Source organism: Branchiostoma lanceolatum, chromosome 13 (genome assembly GCF_035083965.1).
Source record: "Branchiostoma lanceolatum isolate klBraLanc5 chromosome 13, klBraLanc5.hap2, whole genome shotgun sequence".
NCBI classification, from domain to species: Eukaryota; Metazoa; Chordata; class Leptocardii; order Amphioxiformes; family Branchiostomatidae; genus Branchiostoma; species Branchiostoma lanceolatum.
The window spans coordinates 14,378,715-14,397,013 of record NC_089734.1 but is presented as its reverse complement, the minus strand read 5'-3'; the positions used below and the strand labels follow the sequence as shown (position 1 = coordinate 14,397,013).

The 18,299-nt window shown below is 43.3% G+C and overlaps 1 protein-coding gene across 3 annotated transcripts; it reads right to left on the bottom strand.

Moving 5' to 3' along the window:
• Positions 1-21: 21 nt before the first annotated feature.
• LOC136447047 (uncharacterized) lies at positions 22-11,691 on the bottom strand. Of its 3 annotated transcripts, XM_066445725.1 has the most exons (10): positions 11,649-11,691; positions 10,414-10,463; positions 8,203-8,363; positions 7,727-7,836; positions 5,658-6,875; positions 4,940-5,170; positions 4,573-4,687; positions 4,034-4,162; positions 3,272-3,423; positions 22-1,026 (listed from the first exon to the last, which is right to left on the bottom strand). In XM_066445725.1, exons 3-10 carry the CDS (start codon positions 8,348-8,350, stop codon positions 787-789), a joined length of 2,343 nt encoding a protein of 780 aa, XP_066301822.1. In that variant the 5' UTR covers positions 8,351-8,363; positions 10,414-10,463; positions 11,649-11,691; the 3' UTR covers positions 22-786. The 3 variants fall into 3 exon arrangements, with proteins under 3 accessions (XP_066301822.1, XP_066301823.1, XP_066301821.1); XM_066445726.1 differs by lacking the exons at positions 10,414-10,463; positions 11,649-11,691 and adding an exon at positions 10,544-11,028; XM_066445724.1 differs by lacking the exon at positions 11,649-11,691 and having other exon boundaries at positions 10,414-10,518.
• Between the last annotated feature and the right edge of the window lie 6,608 nt (positions 11,692-18,299).

Below are 18,299 nucleotides of genomic sequence, written 5' to 3'. Positions count from 1 at the left end.
TAATTCAAAAATACACATAAATCAAAACCACTGCAAACTTTTATTCTTGTCAACAAATAAAATCTAAGAAGCAACTGCCTTGCTGCATTGTCGCAGTCTTCAATGATGCACAGCAGATGTTAAAATGCAAACAACAGTTTCGATTGTTCACAGAAATCTTTGTCAAAAATAGATTGAAAATTCACATAGGTCATAATGAATAATTTTCTTAAATATTCCTGGCTTTTTACTTCAAGATTCCGCTGTTACTATCAGTTACGCTATTATATATGGAAATTTTGCCCCCGCCCATCCCAAATCTGTATACATATATACACATACAGTTATATTGTTTGCGATAGAAACCCACAAAAAAATGAAGAAATCTGTGGCAATTATTTATCATAAGCTACCAAGTTAACACAACTCCCTGGGATAAAATTCCTTACAAACTCACACTTTGTCATCAATATGGTATACATAGATCTATAATTATCATTTAGAACCTATCCGTATATCATATACAACTACATCTATCCTTGAAAATGATTCAAACATTTTGGCTATGCCGTTTAACAACATAAAGCAAACAAATCAAATCAAATTATCAAAGAAAACCTAACTCACAGCAAAAGAACGCAACTTGTTGGCATGCAAAGTTGTTTCTTTCTGGTTACCCGATCACACCTCAAAGGTTCTATAATGCAGTTCTTTCAGCACACTAAACTGGCATGTTACCAATTTGGTTACATTTGCATGTTGACTACTTGTCTTTACTAATAAAAACGAAACGCTGGAGTTCACAGGCTACTCCGTCGCTATGTTTTTGCGCATAGCAATGCATGCTACAATGGTAACCACGGCCATAAGGACAGGGAAAAGGACAACGTCTCCTACTGCCATGACAGCCCTGGCCGCCTGTGTGGCCCTCCCCACTGCACCGCTCAGGACCATCCCTATCTCCATGACAACAGCCCCGAACTCGTCCCCTTCATCCGCCATGTCCTGTAGGTAGCTCATGTGTTGGGCCCAGGGTAGAGCGAAGGTCTGGAATAAAAGCAGAAGAAAATGTGCAATAATCTATATGTACTAGACCTTAGACCTTAGGTCCTCCTGTGCCTACAGGCACATTGGGCAGCATGTTTCCATCTCCACCGGTCGGACGCCACTTCTTCGGCCTCTTCCTATAACTATGTGTAAGACGAAATACATTTTATGTCAAGTTGTCCATTCTACGACAACGAAAGAAATTAGCTGTTTAAAGAGGCCACCATATTTCATCCTAATTTCTCCACGTTTTCAGACGAAAAGAAAACTACTCTCCTCTTAACATCACAAAACCCACATATCACAGAAAAAGTGGGATCATTCGTCTTCCACAGTCTCGGAAAAAGAAGTCAAACTCAATAAGTTAGAACTTAGTGGCAGTAGTTAAGACTAGAGTAGACATTTGTTATACTGTTCATTATTGTCTGTCCGTCCACTCCGTGTTACATGTACATGTACTTGCAATTAGCCTACGGGCAGGAATTTGCAATAAAACTTTTCTTTAATTTGTATAAATCATAACGAGTCAAAAGTACAGAAAACAAAATGAACAGAGGGTGAGGAACTGTTAATGCTTGGGTCACATTTTCAATCCGGGGCCCGGCCGGGCAGTGTTTGGGAACAAAAGGTACAATATAAAAGGCAACAAAAAACACAAAACGTACCAAAAATTATTCAAGAGCATAGCTTGTGCATATCTATTGATATACATTTTAATTTTTCGTTTCCGCAAACAGCCCGGCCGGGTCCCGGCTGGGAAATGTGACCCAAGCATAAGTGGGGCACTAAAGTATCACCAGTGCATACGAATCACAAGCATCCATTCCTATTTAATTTAGCTTTATCGCCATAACACAATACGCATAGGTCAATGAAAAGAAAGCCGTGCATAATGATATGTCAATAATGCAGACCTTCAGGAATGATGTAATTTCAGTTTTTAACAAGGCCAGTGTTTCCGTTTGAATTCACTATATGATAATAACGTTAATGACCCACTATACAGCAAAATTTACGGTGACATAAAGCCTGACCAGTGACCTATAACCACCGAATAAACCACCTCGTTCGCCACATCGCTGGCTTCGCTCACTCGGTTATTTATTCGGTGAATATAGGTATTGGTCATGTAACATCGGTCATGAGCAACTCGGGGCGCTGCAATCCCTGCACTAATGCTTAGGTCCCACTTGGAAAAAGGGGCCCTGCCGGGCAGTTCAAGGGCTGTTTTTTAGCGAAGCCTGAGGGGCAAGCTTAATAGTATATTTTAGGCCCGATTTGCAAGAATTCCCAGAATTCCACAGGAATTTCAGGAATCCGTCCGGCCAACTCTGTGGATGCCCTCCTGTCACTTTTTCAAACTTGATACCTCATTAGCACGTCTGGTATCCAGGCACTCAGCTGTCGATGACAGATGACCTACTTTTACGTGGTGTCCGATTTCGTGCTGTCCGGAGTGTGTCAGGGAGTTCACCGAATCTAGTATTCTAGCTTTGAAAAGGGTTTGCGCATCCCAGTTGATCTATTATCACAAGAACGTGCTGAACATCATGCCTCCCACCAAAAAACCTCAGTGAAAACCAAAACTTGAGGGGATCCAAGCATATAAAGAAAGGCAAAGTTATAAACGGAACGATAAATAACTTGGGTTACCGCTTGGGCAGTCTACACTGAACGCCTTACGGGGAGGCGTGCGGTGTCGGAAAAACAACAGTAGCTCCTCGAAAACACATCCTACAGAGCTAGAATAACAACCAAAACGATCATAGGAGCCCCAGCATACCGAGTTTCTAAACTTCCGGCCTAGTTTCTCACCCCACCTATCCAACAATGCCAGAGAAAAAAGACACTACAACGGGAGTGTACTCCGGCCTTTCCACATATGCTAGGAACTCCTCGAGTTACATAGTGCCTTTCTATATCTGCTTGGCAGATGCCTTTCTGATTTCTAAGTGCGTTTTGCACAATATCATGGCAGAACTAAGATCTAGAGTGCTACGTTGGTACTTTCCTTACAGTGAAGTAAGATCAATCCAGACACCTTCGCTATGGCAATGATTTTTAATTGCCACACTTATTTTCACTTTCGGGCGTTACCTCTACGTGGGCCCGTGGGGCACCCTGGCGTTACCCTACTATTTTAGGGCACGTCCACCGGGACAAATTTGTGGCTTCGGGGTCCGGCCGGAGCTACATCGATCCCTCTCAGTTGGGGGGGGGGATGTTGTATTCAAATGAGTCTAACCTTGACGATGGATGTAGCCATCTCAGACCGCTGCATCAGCCAAACGATGGGGTTGGCCAGGGTGTGGTACCCGTCCATCACGTGTGGGGAATCGGCAGCCAGCTGGCGACCAAAGGCGGCATCAGCCAGGTAGGTCTGGGCATCCAGGTGACCTAGAGGGTCAAAGGCGATGTCTTATATTTTCTGGCATGAACTGACCAACGCCTTATAACTAGGGGTTGATCTATCGAAGGTAATAAACGTCTAGTTTACGCCCCCTTAATGAGTCTAGAGGCTACGGCCGCTAAACAATCGATGCTAGAACAAAGATTTGATACATTGCCCTACAGTGTTCAAACATAAAAAATGGATTTTTGTTACATTTTGTGTTTTTTTAAATCATACTTTAACATTGTGAATCGTATTCCAACAATATAATCAAGGGTCACATACATTCAATTGGTCGCCCAACGATCTCTGATTAGTGGAAAGAGGGCCTAAGCATGTCATTTTGATAGCAATTGAGTGCTGTCACCTACTTCAGCGAGGTGAAATTAAAACCTCTTCAGTTTGTTGTAGCAGAAGCTAGTCTAGTCATTAAGGGTATCAGGACATTTCGGCCCATGGACAGTTCGGCCCCGACGTTTCGGCCCCAAGGCCAGGACGGTTCGGCCCCAGGCCGAGGACGATTCGGCCCCAGGTCCAGGATCTAGCACGGTTCGGCCCAGTTATTTATTATGTGTATGACTGTCAATCAAAATGATTCGTTTTGCAAATGTTTACCTTGGGCAAAAAGTTCGGTGCAGATGATCTTGCCACTACTAGCTTCACTAGCCCCCATCGCAGCCGCAGTGCCACAGGTGCTTCCGATGCCAACTGTACAAGGTGCGACGCATGCAGCTGCACCGACACCTGCATACAACGTAGCAGAATGTGGTTAGGACACTTTCTACTGCAATCAATCAATCAATCAATCAATCAATCAGTCATATCCTTCAATTCTCTCCACTGCGTCCTGTTCATCGCGAGCTTCCTAAGCTCCCGTATTCATCTTCCTGATCGTAACGGTCCTAGACATCTGTCGTTGAGATATGCTCTCAATAAGCTCAGTACTAAGTTCTTATAATGTCTGACATGACCTATGACATGCAGGCACAATCGAAAATTCCATGATTTAAAGGCCATCCTTTGTATAACCAAGTATGTAACATTGTCGTATTTGCAATGAATCTGGATTATGCACATATATGACATGAAACATTTTGGATGGATGGGATAATATAGGCAGTAACGTGTGATTGTCAGTCGTGATTCTGTCTTACCAAATGTGAAAAATGAGAGGATTCCGAAGCATATTCCACAACCGACCGCGGTGCCGACACAGTTGCCTATGGCCCCTGCGGTGGCCTGGGACAACAACAGACGGCGGCGGCCACCCTGCAAACAAGACAACAGGTGAACAAAATTTGGCCGTCGCCTTTTCGTGCACACTGAACGCTTTTCAGAGATCAAAGTACGTTTGCAAGTCACCAAGCCCCATGTCCAATGTGACTGGCGATTTTGAGATTCGGCGAATTTCGAACTTCGATGAATTTCAAACTTCTGATGCTTATTGTCTGAAGAAAGGGATATCCAAAATTGACGAAAAACAAACAGCAAATACACAAAATCTTATCAAATGATCAATACCTGTTCGGCAACAGGATAGCTGACGGTCTGCACACAGGCCATGTCGTCTCTAGGGTTGGTGATTGGCGGACAGATCACGTCCAGCACAACGGGCCCTTCCGGCTTGTCGCAGCTCATCTGCAGACTGTAGCCGTAGGCAGTCGAAACTATGAACATCTCTGGGAATGTGTCTTCCGTGAAGTCGTGATCCACTTGCATGTATGAAGCAGGATCCGTAGAAGTGATGGAGAACTGGAAAATGAATATAGGATAGCTTTGATGAGTAATCATGTGAAGGTAGAGAGATAATTACACCAGAGAACATACTGTCTAATGCTTAGGTTCCTGTTGGAAAAAGCGACCCCACCGTGTAGTTCACGGGCTATTTTTTGCACTTTCGGGCGTGACCCCTACGTGGTCCCGTGGGATACTCTGTGGCTGTCGGTCTATATTTGGGTCCGGTCGGGACCCTGAATCATTTAAGCCCGGCCTTAAAATCAACGCGGGACCTGGTAACAAATAGACGCCATTAAGTTCTTCTTCTTCTATCTCAGTCGAAAAATATAGATACCGGTCTGTCATTACCTTCGAGTTGCGACAGTTGTTTATATATTTGGGTCCGGGCCTGAATCATTTAAGCCCGGCCTTAAAATCAACGCGGGACCTGGTAACAAATAGACGCCATTAAGTTCTTCTTCTTCTATCTCAGTCGAAAAAATAGATACCGGTCTATCATTACCTTCGAGTTGCGACAGTTGTTTCCCGCCATTGCTTTTAAGTCCATGACTTCAGACTTATTGAAGATCGAGGCAGACGACATGGCAGGCGACGTCACAGCAGACATGGACATCATGGCAGAGGAAGCTACCTCCCTCCTACGCCTCCCGCCGCCCTGTTGGTCAGACTCATCGTCCATGATGTGAGATACCTGCGACAGTCCGTCCAGAATCCAGGATCCAGTCATGGCGACGGTGACCTTGCCGGTGTCTGGGATCTGTGGAGCGACAAAGGAACGCAGGTAGTCCCCGAACGCGCGCCCTCCCTTTGAGTCGATTGCCAGTCTGCCGGACAGTCCGTTCTGCCATTCTGCCTCGCGGGTAAGGTGTGCAAGAACCATCTGGGCATCGGTGGTGCGCGTTATCTGACACGTGTCGTAGAACAGGTTAACTGCGTCATAGGCCAGCGGTGCAAACACGGGAGGCGAGCGTTTCAGGCGGCTGGCCAGCTTCTGCATTTTGCGCATCCTCCGCTTGCTGTGAAGCTCCTCCCCTGCATAGGCCAGTCCGTACAGGCTTACAGTTTGCGCAACCTGCTTCGCGTCGTCAGAACTCAGAATGTCCTCTCGGAGAGCCAAGGAGTCTCCGGTGTACCACATGCGGCTCAACAGAGTGCTGTCGCCGCTGGCTGCTTCCAGGATGTACTTGGCTTCAGAATACGACACGAGCAGGACGACTGCGTCCGGGTGTACCCTCAGGGCGTCGCGAAGTTGTTCAGTTGGCCTGCGCGCCTCTAGCTTGTTGGTGATTTCCCCCGGTGCGTAGCTGATACTGGTACCGACTGTGACGTCGCCCGTCATGCCGTCCACCAGGTCGCGAATCCGCTCCACGATGTCCGTAGAGTAGCTGTCCTGGACGTGTACCGGGATGACAACGGAGACGTTGTCGCTTTGCAGCTTCAGGTACATGGCAAGAGCAAGAGCTTGGTCGCTCATGCTGAGTCGAATGGTATTCGTGGCGTTGGCCAGTCGTTCAGAGGTTGCTCGTGGAGAGATGAAGACTGCGTCTGGTGCGTTCGTCATCGCCCATTCCGCCACATGGACCGCATGGCTGCTGGAGTCGGGACCCACGAACAGACGCACGCCCTGCTGGTCGTAAAGGCGGCGGAACGTTTGCAGAGCCCCGCCTGGAGATCCATCGTAGTCCCCGCTGTGGACCTGGATGTCCGCAGCTGTCGGCACCTTAGGATTTAGGATGGATATCTTCATACATTCGTATTTTCCTAGCTAGAACCATCAAAGACTGGAACTCGTTGCCTTCGAGTACAATGGGAGCATTTTCACTAGATAACTCAAACAACGCTTACAGTCAGATGTGCAAAGCTTAGGTGTGACAGGTCGTTCAGTGTAATATAAAAGCGTGCCTGCGAAACTGGTGTGTTTGATCGTTTACTTGTTTATAAATAATTCTTCACACACGTGAAGATGGAGTGAGAGATCACGTGGTATCGCTTTTTTAACTACTACCGCGGAAATGTATACACCATCAAAAATAGTTGAACAGTTTGTACTATACGTCATAAAATAAAATTAACCGTACTTAAGCATAATATAAAATATTGAAAACCCAATACCCAATACATTATTACACACGGCAATATGATTAAACGTTATTTAATATGTGTGTCACGCTTGAGGGTGTGTGTCACGCTGGAGAGTGTGTGTCAAGATGGAGGGTGTGTGTCAAGATGGAGGGTATGTGTGTCACGCTGGAGGGCGTGTTTGTCACGCTGGAGGGTGTGTGTGTGTGTGTGTGTGTGTGTCACGCTGGAGGGCGTGTGTGTCACGCTGGAGGGCATGTGTGTCACGCTGGAGGGCATGTGTGTCACGCCAAATGGCATGTTTGTCACGCTGGAAGGCGTGTGTGTCACACTGGAGGGCGTGTGTGTGTCACACTGGAGGGCATGTATTTCACGCTGGAGGGCATGTGTGTCACGCTGGAATGTGCGTGTGTGTGTTCCGCTGGAGGGCGTGTGTGTCACGCTGGAGGGCGTGTGTCATGCTGGAGGGTGTTTGTCACGCGAGAGAGATACCTTCCTCCGATGGGCCCGGATGTCGTCCACGGCCAACATCGCCGCTTCCTTCATGCCCTCAGCTGACTCGTCGTCGGACGGAAACAGCAGTCCGATCCGGACGGCTTCCTCTGTCATTTTGATAATGATAAAGGGTAATATAGAACTACGTAGATGATTGCTTCAGTGACAGAATTTACATCTTAACAAAATGAAACCATCCGCCAACTTTTATACAGATCTACATAATGCTTTAGAACTTCTACCACCCTTAATGCAAGGATGTATCTTAAATTTGTTGCGTTTAAACTAACATGTATCCTAAAACGATGGACGAAAAATAGTCAGTTTTGATTGCAGTGTTTTCAAAAGAAACACAAGGTCCCAAAAAGCAAAGCAAGTTTCACGAAAATGTTGGAATCATCAAAGCAACCATAAATTTCCCTTAAAACGACACTATTATCTCATAAGAACGGGTTTTTAAAGATTCAGCAAACCTTTGGACTTGTTACATTGCTGGATTGTTAGACTGACGGCAAGGCCCACCACAATGGCCAGCACGGCGCCACTGGCCACTATCCCAATCAGCAGGCTACGGTACCGGTACTTCAGCTTCTGGGCCTTCAGTTCCCCGTGGTCTGCCATAGTTTCTTTAGATCTGAAAAATGTGTGCAGTAGTTACGTACGCATTTAACCTTGGGTCAAGTAACAATGACTGTGTGTACATGTGTGTGTGCGCGTGTATGTGTGTATGTGTGTGTGTGTGTGTGTGTGTGTGTATGCGCGCGTGCGTGCGTGTGTATGTATGTATGTATGTGTGTATGTGTGTGTGCGCGCGCGCGAGTATGTACATATGCACATATGTAAGTATTTATGTGTGTGTGAGTATGTGTGTGTGTGAGAGAGAGTGAGTGTGTATGTGTGAGAGTGCGCGCGCGTATGTGTGTGCACACCAACGCGTATGTGTGAATAGGTTTCGAAAGTAAAATCCAGAAAACGTGAGGTTTCGAGCGTCCCACAAGCAACGGCGCGGTCGTCGTGCGTCGTAGAATATGGAAACAGTTGGTGATAGAATCAACCACCAACAAGAATCCGAGGCCGCCTTTTCCGTAAACAAGAAATGCTTTAAAAAAAAGCTGGCCACGCAACCATTAGATAATGGCGAGGATGAAATGGTGGTTATACGTGTAATGACGTGTATAGACTTCGTTACGCACTGCCCTCTCCATCGATCGTCACATATGTATATCTTGCATGGAAACCGTCACAATTTTTGCCGCCCTATCCTTTGCTGCATTATAACTAATGGCCACACTATTGTCCTGTGTATTTCATCAGTCGAAGTAAAAATCAAACCTTCTCGGATGCCGTTTTAGATTGCTAATAGGAATCGGCAGTCTGCGCATACACAATCACCAACTATCTATAGTCAGCCATGAGGCATGAGCATGGCGAAATGCGATCGTCTGCATATGGCCTAGCATGAAGCGCCCCCTGGCGAGGTGCAGCTTGTATGCAGCTTGGACGAAAAGGAAGGGTGGACGGAAGGAAGGACATCTGAGACCCGGCACAATGCCATGCAACCGCCATGCGTTTGCGTGGCTAAAAACAACAGCTGAATGTTGTACAACAGAAGCGAGAAAATCCCAAAAATATCCTTCAGTTTGTAATCGCACGACGATCCAGCAAGGAATGTGGCCAAAGCTCTAAGGGCGGTGGGAAGCTAGCGCACAGGTTTTGACCATCACAAATATGTCGATATATAATACTCCAAGGAAATGTGATAACTTTTAGCTTATTTTGTAAAAAAAAAGGCCAAAAAGTAACTTTTTGATCGTTCCAAATCTACGCTAGAAAAGTAAGCATATTTCATCACGCTAGTATGGCTACATTGTACTTGGGTTTCTTTGTCCTTTGTTTGAAAAGGTATTGCAAATACTGAACAAAGACTGTTAAGGTATCACATTCAGCTTATACAAAAGGGAAGGGAAACTTGAGGTGAATCCTGCGTTGTTTTCACGTCGCTAAGAAACTACGTCATCGGCACTTTTTTCAGTCCATTGAGAAAGAAAAAGTAGACAAAAAGTGTGTTTTCTGGTATTTTATCTGAAGAAAAGCTGCTGTAGATCAAATATTTTGTTCTAACACACTTCTGCACTTGGCATCTGCACTTAAAGCTCCTAAGCTATACAATAGGATAATTGTTGTTACTGTTGACATGTTGCTTTAAACGCTTTAGGTGTTCAAAAGGCACAATGAATCGAAGCGTAAATTACATGATTTTAGAAATTGACCAAACTTAGGTCCGACTTACGTTTGAAAAAGTTGGCGACCTCACCCGTAATCAACATACATAACTTAAATGACTTTTGGAATAGCCTTCGTACGTCAAAGTTAATTGGCAAACAGTTGAAACAAGCAATCGCATTCTTAAAGTCAGAAAAACGATGTCACGATGGATGTTTTTGGCACATTTAAGAACACAAAATGGCGGTATGCAGTTAGTCTGTTTGAAAAAAAAGGTTAAATTGATATGCAATGCATATTCAAAACGATCATGCATACACAAACAACCTATATACTGGAATACGACACTTAGGCTAACAAGCAACCCAGAGTGTGAAGACATAAAACAATAACAATATATGAATTTTGGAAGAGAGGGGAAAATCTAAAGACGTGATAAAAACATAAAGATGACGACCTACCATACGATAGGAGCTTAGAACAAAAACGTGTCCGACGCAACAGGGAAAACCTGCCAAAGTGAAGAAGACAAAATTACAAAGTTTCCTTACGTCATATGGTACGATGCTTGCGAAAGTGAAAGGCACGCACCTTTATTGCTGTTTGTTTCGTCGTTCTGGGCGTATACACTTACCTGCGAAAGTAATTAAAGAGGACAAAGCACAAAAGTTTCGTTACGTCAGGTGGTACATCAACGGTTACGAAAGTGAAAGGCGTGAACTGTTTTCGTCGCTATGTTGACAACTGACCTTTTTTCCTATGCTTGCTACACTTTACTTGTGACAGACGTTTCACTTAGAATCTCAATACATGTAAGTGTAAGAACACCATGGTTGAGGTACTGTGAAGGTAGATTTAGCTTATCTTATAAAGAAATGACTGAAACACACTTTTTTATCGTTCCGATCCGAAAATAGTGGTTTCTAAGGGCGGTCCTAATACCTTAGTCTTTGGCTACTCAGAAATCCCTGCACTGTATGTACACAACAGAGGCAGTCATATTGCATTACGCTAGATAGTATTTGAGTTTCTCTGTCCTTTGTCCGAAAACGTATTGCAAATAGTGAACAAAGACAACTAAGGTATCACGTTCAGCTTGTACAAAAGGGAAGAGAAACCTAAGGCGAAACCTGCGTTGTTTTCTTGTCGTTTAGAAACCACGTCATCGGGAAATACGTTAATTTTCAGTGCATGGAGAAATTGTTTTCTGGCATTTTATCTTACAAAAAGCTGCAGTTTTAACACATTTCTGACGTTCTAAGTTCATTTGCATCTGCATTTCAAGCTCCGAAGCTTTACAATAGGATAACTGTTGTAACGCTTTAGGTGTTCAAAATGCGCTTGAATTGAAGCGTAAGTAACATGACTTAAGTACTCGCTCTTCCAAGCGGACAAACGTGCGATATACGGCCGTTCAAAAGTTCGTGACCTCACCCGGAATCAACAGGCATAACTCAAATTTCGGGACATAACATGTGAACAGTTCACCATAAAGCCTTCATAATCGTGAGTTTAGTACAAACACACAATATATGCATAAAGCAAAACGGGATGCATACGTAAGTGCCGTAGACTCTTATACACCGGAAGACGATACTTAGACTTAAAAGCAACCCAAAGACATAAACATGAATTTCACAAGAGATGTAAAATGGGGTAAACGTTTTACAAATATCAAGAAAGAATTACGACCTACCACACTTCAGGAGCACAGCAAAATAGTGTCCGATGCCGCCAAGAAAAATCGCCAAATGAGAGGATACAATCACAAAGTTTCGTTACGTCAAATGTTGAACACAAGGCTTGCGAAAGTCTTTTGTTCCTGTTGCCCTGAGGTACACACCTTAGTTTCCTTACATCATGTATATTGTTATGAATATTGTATTCAATTATTTGCAGGTTATGTAACGTTACTAGGTTAAGTTGTATGTTCGTCTGTATTTTTGTGGGTCAGCCGTTACCAGTGAGAGCTGCCTAGGCTGACCCAGTATGTTCCATCGCTAATAAATACAAATACAAGATACACATGGTGCATCAATGCTTGCGAAAGTGAAAGGCGTCCACCTTTGTTGCTGTACCAGTTTTCGTTGCTCTGTACGCATACACCTTAGTTTCCTTGCGTCATATGGTGTACCAACGCTTGCGAAAGTGAAAGGCGTCAACCTTTGTTGTTGTTCCCGTTTTCGTCGCCCTAGGGTATACACCTCAGTTTCGTTACGTCATATAGTGCGGTGCATCAATGCTTGCGAGAGTGAAAGGCGGCCTCCTTTGTTATTGTTCCCGTTTTCGTCGACCTTAGTTTCTATACGTCATATGGTGCATCAATGCTTGCGAAAGTGAAAGGCGTGTACTTAAGTCGTTCATTGAGCTCGTGTGGTCGAAAAGAAGGAACATATATTTTGGCCCTCTAGCAGCTTCTTTTTGAACTGCAAGGATGTCTCAGTTGCAGACTTTAAATCAGGATAAGTCAAGAAGATGTGACTAGATTTTCTCGATTTTTGACATGTGGGTAAATTGGATGAAAAAAGAAGGTTCAAAACGAGCCACTGAACAGGGACGAGGTTCAGTAAAAGAAGTTCAAATGAGAGAAACAAGAGCTTTTCAAAAAAGCTGGCGTTTCGGCTACGTTTATGAGTGTGAATTGTCTTTTCCCTTTACTTGAAGTAAAATCTGCCAGAGAAAGTCACTCAAGGGCTGTTCAGTCTATAAGAAAAATTGTCATTTTGGGAAATGAGTACTGTTTTAATAGAGAAAGGCAGATTGGGGAAAGCAATTTTGAAGTTACGTCACTTAACTTAAGTGCTTTTGAAAAAGCTGGTCTTGGCTTACAACTTGTACTTATTTGTAAAATGTACAATAGGCTCATTATAAAAGCTATCAATGTAATTATGTACATGGCACGCAATAAAACATAAAATTTGAAGAAGCACCATTGAATCATCAGCACTATGGTAATTAAGTGAAATAGAAGTTCATAACAGCTAAGGTTCTATCTAAAATGACTACCAAATGTCAAACAAATCAACAGCTACCTCATCCGTATTATTCTGGTTTCCGCATTTACAACATTTCTCCTTATTTTCCTGGGTAATTTTGCTAAAATTCATGAAAATTCCCATAGTTTTGAGCCGAGCGGCGCCACTTTCCACGTCCGTGTTGTCTGAATGAAGTCGATACTGAACAATGGAGCATTTGCTACTGTAACAAAGGATCGCTGTTTTGCAAACAACATCAAGAGCCTCTGTTTACATCGGGGATAGAAGTTTAGTGGCGACTGTTTTGCAAGAATCATCTTACCGCGCATAGGAGCCGCTGCACGGTATTTTCCATTACAATGAACAGAAAAATTCGAATGCCGGGTTTGGAATCTATGAAGTCCTGTTCATAAGACAAAGGCCTTGTATATATTAAATGAATATTTAAAAATAACAAATATAAAATATTTCTTTATTTATTAATGAAAAAAAATGAAAAAATGATATTCATAAATATGATATTAATAGTTTAATATAATATCAATATATATTTTTGATATTCAATATCTAAAAAGAAAAAAAAATCCATGCACGGACACGAACCCGGAACTTCTGGGTCCGAAGTGCTTCGCGTTGCCAGATGGGCCAAGCTGCGGTACGTGACCCGTCTCTCTGTACGTAATGCTATAACCTCACTATATGGTATCATTTATGTCGATTTTTTGTCGTTTTCTTGACGAAATCATTTTTTTTCTTCTGCAATCTTGTGGAATAGATGTAATATGGTCATTTTTCAGGATATCAAAGTCCGAAACCACAATGCAATGATATTTCCGAACAGTTGTAGCAGTTACATGCGGTCGCCCGCCTGTGTGTCATGCAAATCTAGCCTGCCTGCCTTTTCGTGCTCCCTTGCCATATAAGGCAACGGCTATACAAGGATTTGGGAACGTATTGCCATATAAGGTCTTCTGGTGTGCGACACAGTGTTGAACCAAACAGCATGCCAGCATGCGACGAGCATGCATCGAAGGTAAAAGCCAGGACATTGCGTTCCGGCGCGAAGGCGCCGAAACGCAAAAACAAAGATGTTCAAGACGTTGTGATTTATTTCTAAGTCCTTCACAGCACCTGCTTCTCATACAAAGACAATTAGTCCAGCTTGTCTTGAGAGGAGATGATGTTTTAGTGAGTGCTACTTCAGTGTTAAGAAGTGGTGCCATGTTGCTTTACACTGAGCAAATTTACAAAGGGAGAAAAATGCCATCAAACATTTTGCAACCAGCAACATGCATCTAGATTAGTGTATAACTGTCGCGGTTGTGGCTACTGTCAGGATGATCCTGTATGCAGTAGAAATTTTTGCACTGCATACAGGATGATCCTGTCAGAAGTAGAAAAATCTGCACTGCTGTCAGGATCATCCTGTATGCAGTGCAAAAAATTCTACTGCATACAGGATCATCCTGTATGCAGTGCAAAAATTTCTACTGCATACAGGATGATCCTGTATGCAGTGCAAAAATTTCTACTGCTGACAGGAAAAATTTTCAGCCAATCAGAGCTCGCAAAAAGATTGCCCGCGCGAAAGGACTCAGCGAGGAACATGGCGGCAGCCATTAAGGCTGGAGATAAGTTTCCAACTGGGCGGATTTCCAGGCCGCCCTGTTACTGAATGAGTACCAAGAGGCGAGCAGTAAACAAGACATGACTCGTAATGATAGAGCACAACCACACCTGTCTGATGAAGTCATGGGATTTATTGAACAATTGACATTAGGATCCAGTGGGAGGGGGGTGGATTCCTTCTAATAAGTTCTATTAAAAGTGCGTTTCTCAAGCTGTCGATTCGGCGGATTCAAAAATTTCAGCATAAAAAAAGAGTCAGTTGTGATAACGAAACGGCTGTTACTTGTACGTTGTACGTTAACTAGTAGTTCAGCTCAATTAATAGAGGGCTCGGATGGGAGTATCAGTACCCAGGAGCATGTCAGAAATTTGGCACCTAGCATCGATGATATTTGAGATAAAACATGACTATAATCACGATCCGAAATATGCCCCATGAATAGGTTAAGCCTAGCTGAAATCATGAAATTAAAATTGCCCGGTTTCCAGCTCATGCGTTCGCCGGATCCGATCGGATCGCGCTGATATCACCTGGTAGGTCCTTAGATACCCTGTGATGATGGCCGACATCTTGAAATACCTAATATCTGCTGTTACCGTAGCAATTACATATGCTAGCTTCTGATTGGTTGCGAAAATGCATTGAAAAAAAGGACGATCCTGCCAGCAGTGCAAAAATTTGCACTGCATACAGGACGATCCTGCCAGCAGTACAAAAATTTGCACTGCATACAGGACGATCCTGTATGCAGTGCAAATTTTTGCACTGCTGGCAGGATCGTCCTGCCATTAGCCTTAGGCAACTGTCGCAACGTTCACACTTCAGACTTGGAATCACATGCAAATAATTTCAAGGGAATACCTTCATCAGTCATAGTCATATGTATTTTACGATGAAAACAATGATGCAACAATAAGTAAAAAGAATCAAATAGTTTAGTGCGTGATCAGATCAGTAACAAGTTAACATTCAAAGCTTAACGGTGATTTGAAAAAAAATGATTTCTAAGTGAAAACTGTTTATACAAGTGATTATACAAGTAGTTGTGTGAGGAATGTAAACCTTGCATTATCAAACGCTTCATCCAAAACATCATTCATCTCTGACGTACAACAGCTAATAGAGTTTAAGCGCTCATGTGACTACGATGTAAGAATTGTCGACATGTCCGCCATATTGCCTGGTTCAACAAGGAAGTCGACAGTTTGATTTTGAATTTGTCACTTAATGATGTCATACGTATACACATAGTTCATAGGCTAGACTCTATCATATTGAACCAACCAGAATAATTGCTATGACATCTCGTTCGATCGAACACCCTTCATGTCTAACAACTACATGCCCAATAATATTGTCCGCTGTACATCCCAACTTGAAACATTGTTTAATTACTTCCTGCTTTTTTCGCTTTTTGCAAGACCAAAAGTTTGATATTCGTTGCTTGTGTTACCATTCTTGCTATACCTTATTAGCTTTAAGGTCTCTTGTCTTGATTAAAGACTATGAATAAGTCATGAAATACAAATACTCAAGCCACTGTTTAAATCTAACATCAATAGTTTTAAGAATGTCTTAGCGATGTAACTTAATAGGTTTAAAATCAAAGTCTATGAGTCTTTAAGGGGATCAGAAGTATCATCCTGTTCTCTTCTGTTATACTTACAGCAACAGTTTAATCAGCAAGTCTCTACAACCTACGAACTACGTACTTACTAATGTTATGATAGGTACATCATGATTCGTTGTAACCGCCTTGTTTGGGCCTGCAAAATTGAAAGCTTTCCCGCTTAACCTGCCATCAAAATTGTTTTACATACAAATTCCATGATATGGACATTTCAATGCCCGGTGTTTGTTATCGAATAGATTTACTACATCTAGCACTGTAGCACTTGTCTATATGCATTGTATACCTGGTAAACCATCTCATGGCGCAACACACCAGGTTTGTACTGAGCAGTATAAGCTGCATATCTGTACAGATTTATTTGATCCGCTCACACCAGGAATTCCGGAGAACCCCTACTCTTGTCGTTTGGAGGGTTCTTTTACATTCTCGAGAGGTGGACTCGACACAAGACCTCCATTTGACGTCCTGTCCGATAGTCATGCCTAACCGAAGCTAGGTACTCATGTTCACCTGAGTGAATTGAGAAAATTTGTGTAAAGTGCCTTTCCCAAGGGCGCAACGTCAATGGGATATGTCATAGGGTTAGAACCCACGACCTCTGAGGTCTGGGCTAAACATCAACCATCACGCCGCGCGACGCCACAAAGTGTAGGTCATCATGTGTATCTGCTTACTTCCTAGCAGTTCCTTTAGGCCACATTTATTCAATGTTTAGGATCTTGCATTTTAATAAGATAATGATACTTCAATGGAAGATCACTACAAAAACCGAGTTTGAGGAGAAATATCTATACTTTGGTGTACCTACTTCCAGGCAGTGGGCATAGGCATTTCCTTTCAGCGCGCTAAGTTTACTTTCAGTTAAATCATGGTTTTAAAGAATGGTAAAATAAAATAGCATGGACTGGATAAAAGCACACACAACAGCTTTAAACACTGAAGGGACTTTACCCAAGTCCTCAGTCATGTCCAAGGTGATCTTTGATTATTTGTTTCATTTTGATAATTATGTTTTTCTAAAGATTTCTCAAAGGCCATTCGACAATATCATAGATCAGTAATTTTTGTCGCTCATCAGCTCCCAAGGAGTATTCTTCCAGTGGAAATGTGGATTTAATCATGGTGTTTCCGTTTTCACGTTGTACAGAGAATTAAGCTGCGTAGTAGTAAGCCCTGTGTCGTAAGTTAGATTTCTAGCATCTAAGGGTTCAGTGGTGGCCTGAGACTGGCCCTGACAGGCCTGATCATGACCACTGGTCACTACAGCAGCAGTTGTGTCTGTGGTGGATTTCATGATGGCCTGAGACTGACCCTGCCCTGTCTTATCATGGCCACTGGTCACTACACGTACAATAGCTGTGGTGCTTGTGTTGGATTTAATGATGGCTTGATACTGGCCCACAACGTTGAACAGAGAATTCAGATTGGAAACTGTTGGCTCTTTGTCATTTGACTGACTTCTAGCATCCAAAGATTCTGTGCTGGCCTGAGACAGGTCTTGCCTGGTCTGATCATGGGTACCTATAGTTGGTGGTGTTCCAACAACTACGGGCCAAGAATTAAGCTTCGTGGTATCTAGCACTTCATTATGTGACTGGCCCTGCCCTGTCTGATCATTTACTATAGTAACTGTGGTGTGTGTGTTGAATTGAGTGATGGCCTGAGACTGACCCAGCCCTGTATGATCATGAACATGACCACTAGCCATTGCTGTAGATGTTGGGTATTTCGATGCTGTCCCCACAACTGCGTACATAGTGTTTGCCTTTAAGGCAGCAAGTATTTTTTTATGTGATAGATTTCCAACTTTCAGAGATTGAATGCCACCCTGAGACTGACCCAACCCTGTCTGATCATGATGGTTGTCAATATCTTCACCACTGGTCATTTCTGAAATTGCTGTGTTTATGTTGCTACCAACCGAATTGGGATTTACTCCTGACGGGGGGCCCCTGGTCCTCCTCTTGTACCAGATTGTGAGAACAATGGTGCCAATAAGGACAACACCCCCTGCTAATGGACCACAGACAGAGCCAATGAGGACAGGTAGGGGGGAACTGGGAGCAGATTCATGGGAACTGTTGCTTTCTGGTTTGTCTGTAATCATTG

Excerpts from the sequence above, each read along its gene's own strand:
- LOC136447047 (XM_066445725.1), bottom strand. The coding sequence starts at position 8,350 with ATGGCAGACCACGGGGAACTGAAGGCCCAGAAGCTGAAGTACCGGTAC. Across the intron at positions 3,424-4,033 it reads CACCGAACTTTTTGCCCAAG|GTCACCTGGATGCCCAGACC; the intron begins GTAAACATTTGC and ends TTGACCCTCTAG. Across the intron at positions 1,027-3,271 it reads TGGCTACATCCATCGTCAAG|ACCTTCGCTCTACCCTGGGC; the intron begins GTTAGACTCATT and ends CTTTTATTCCAG.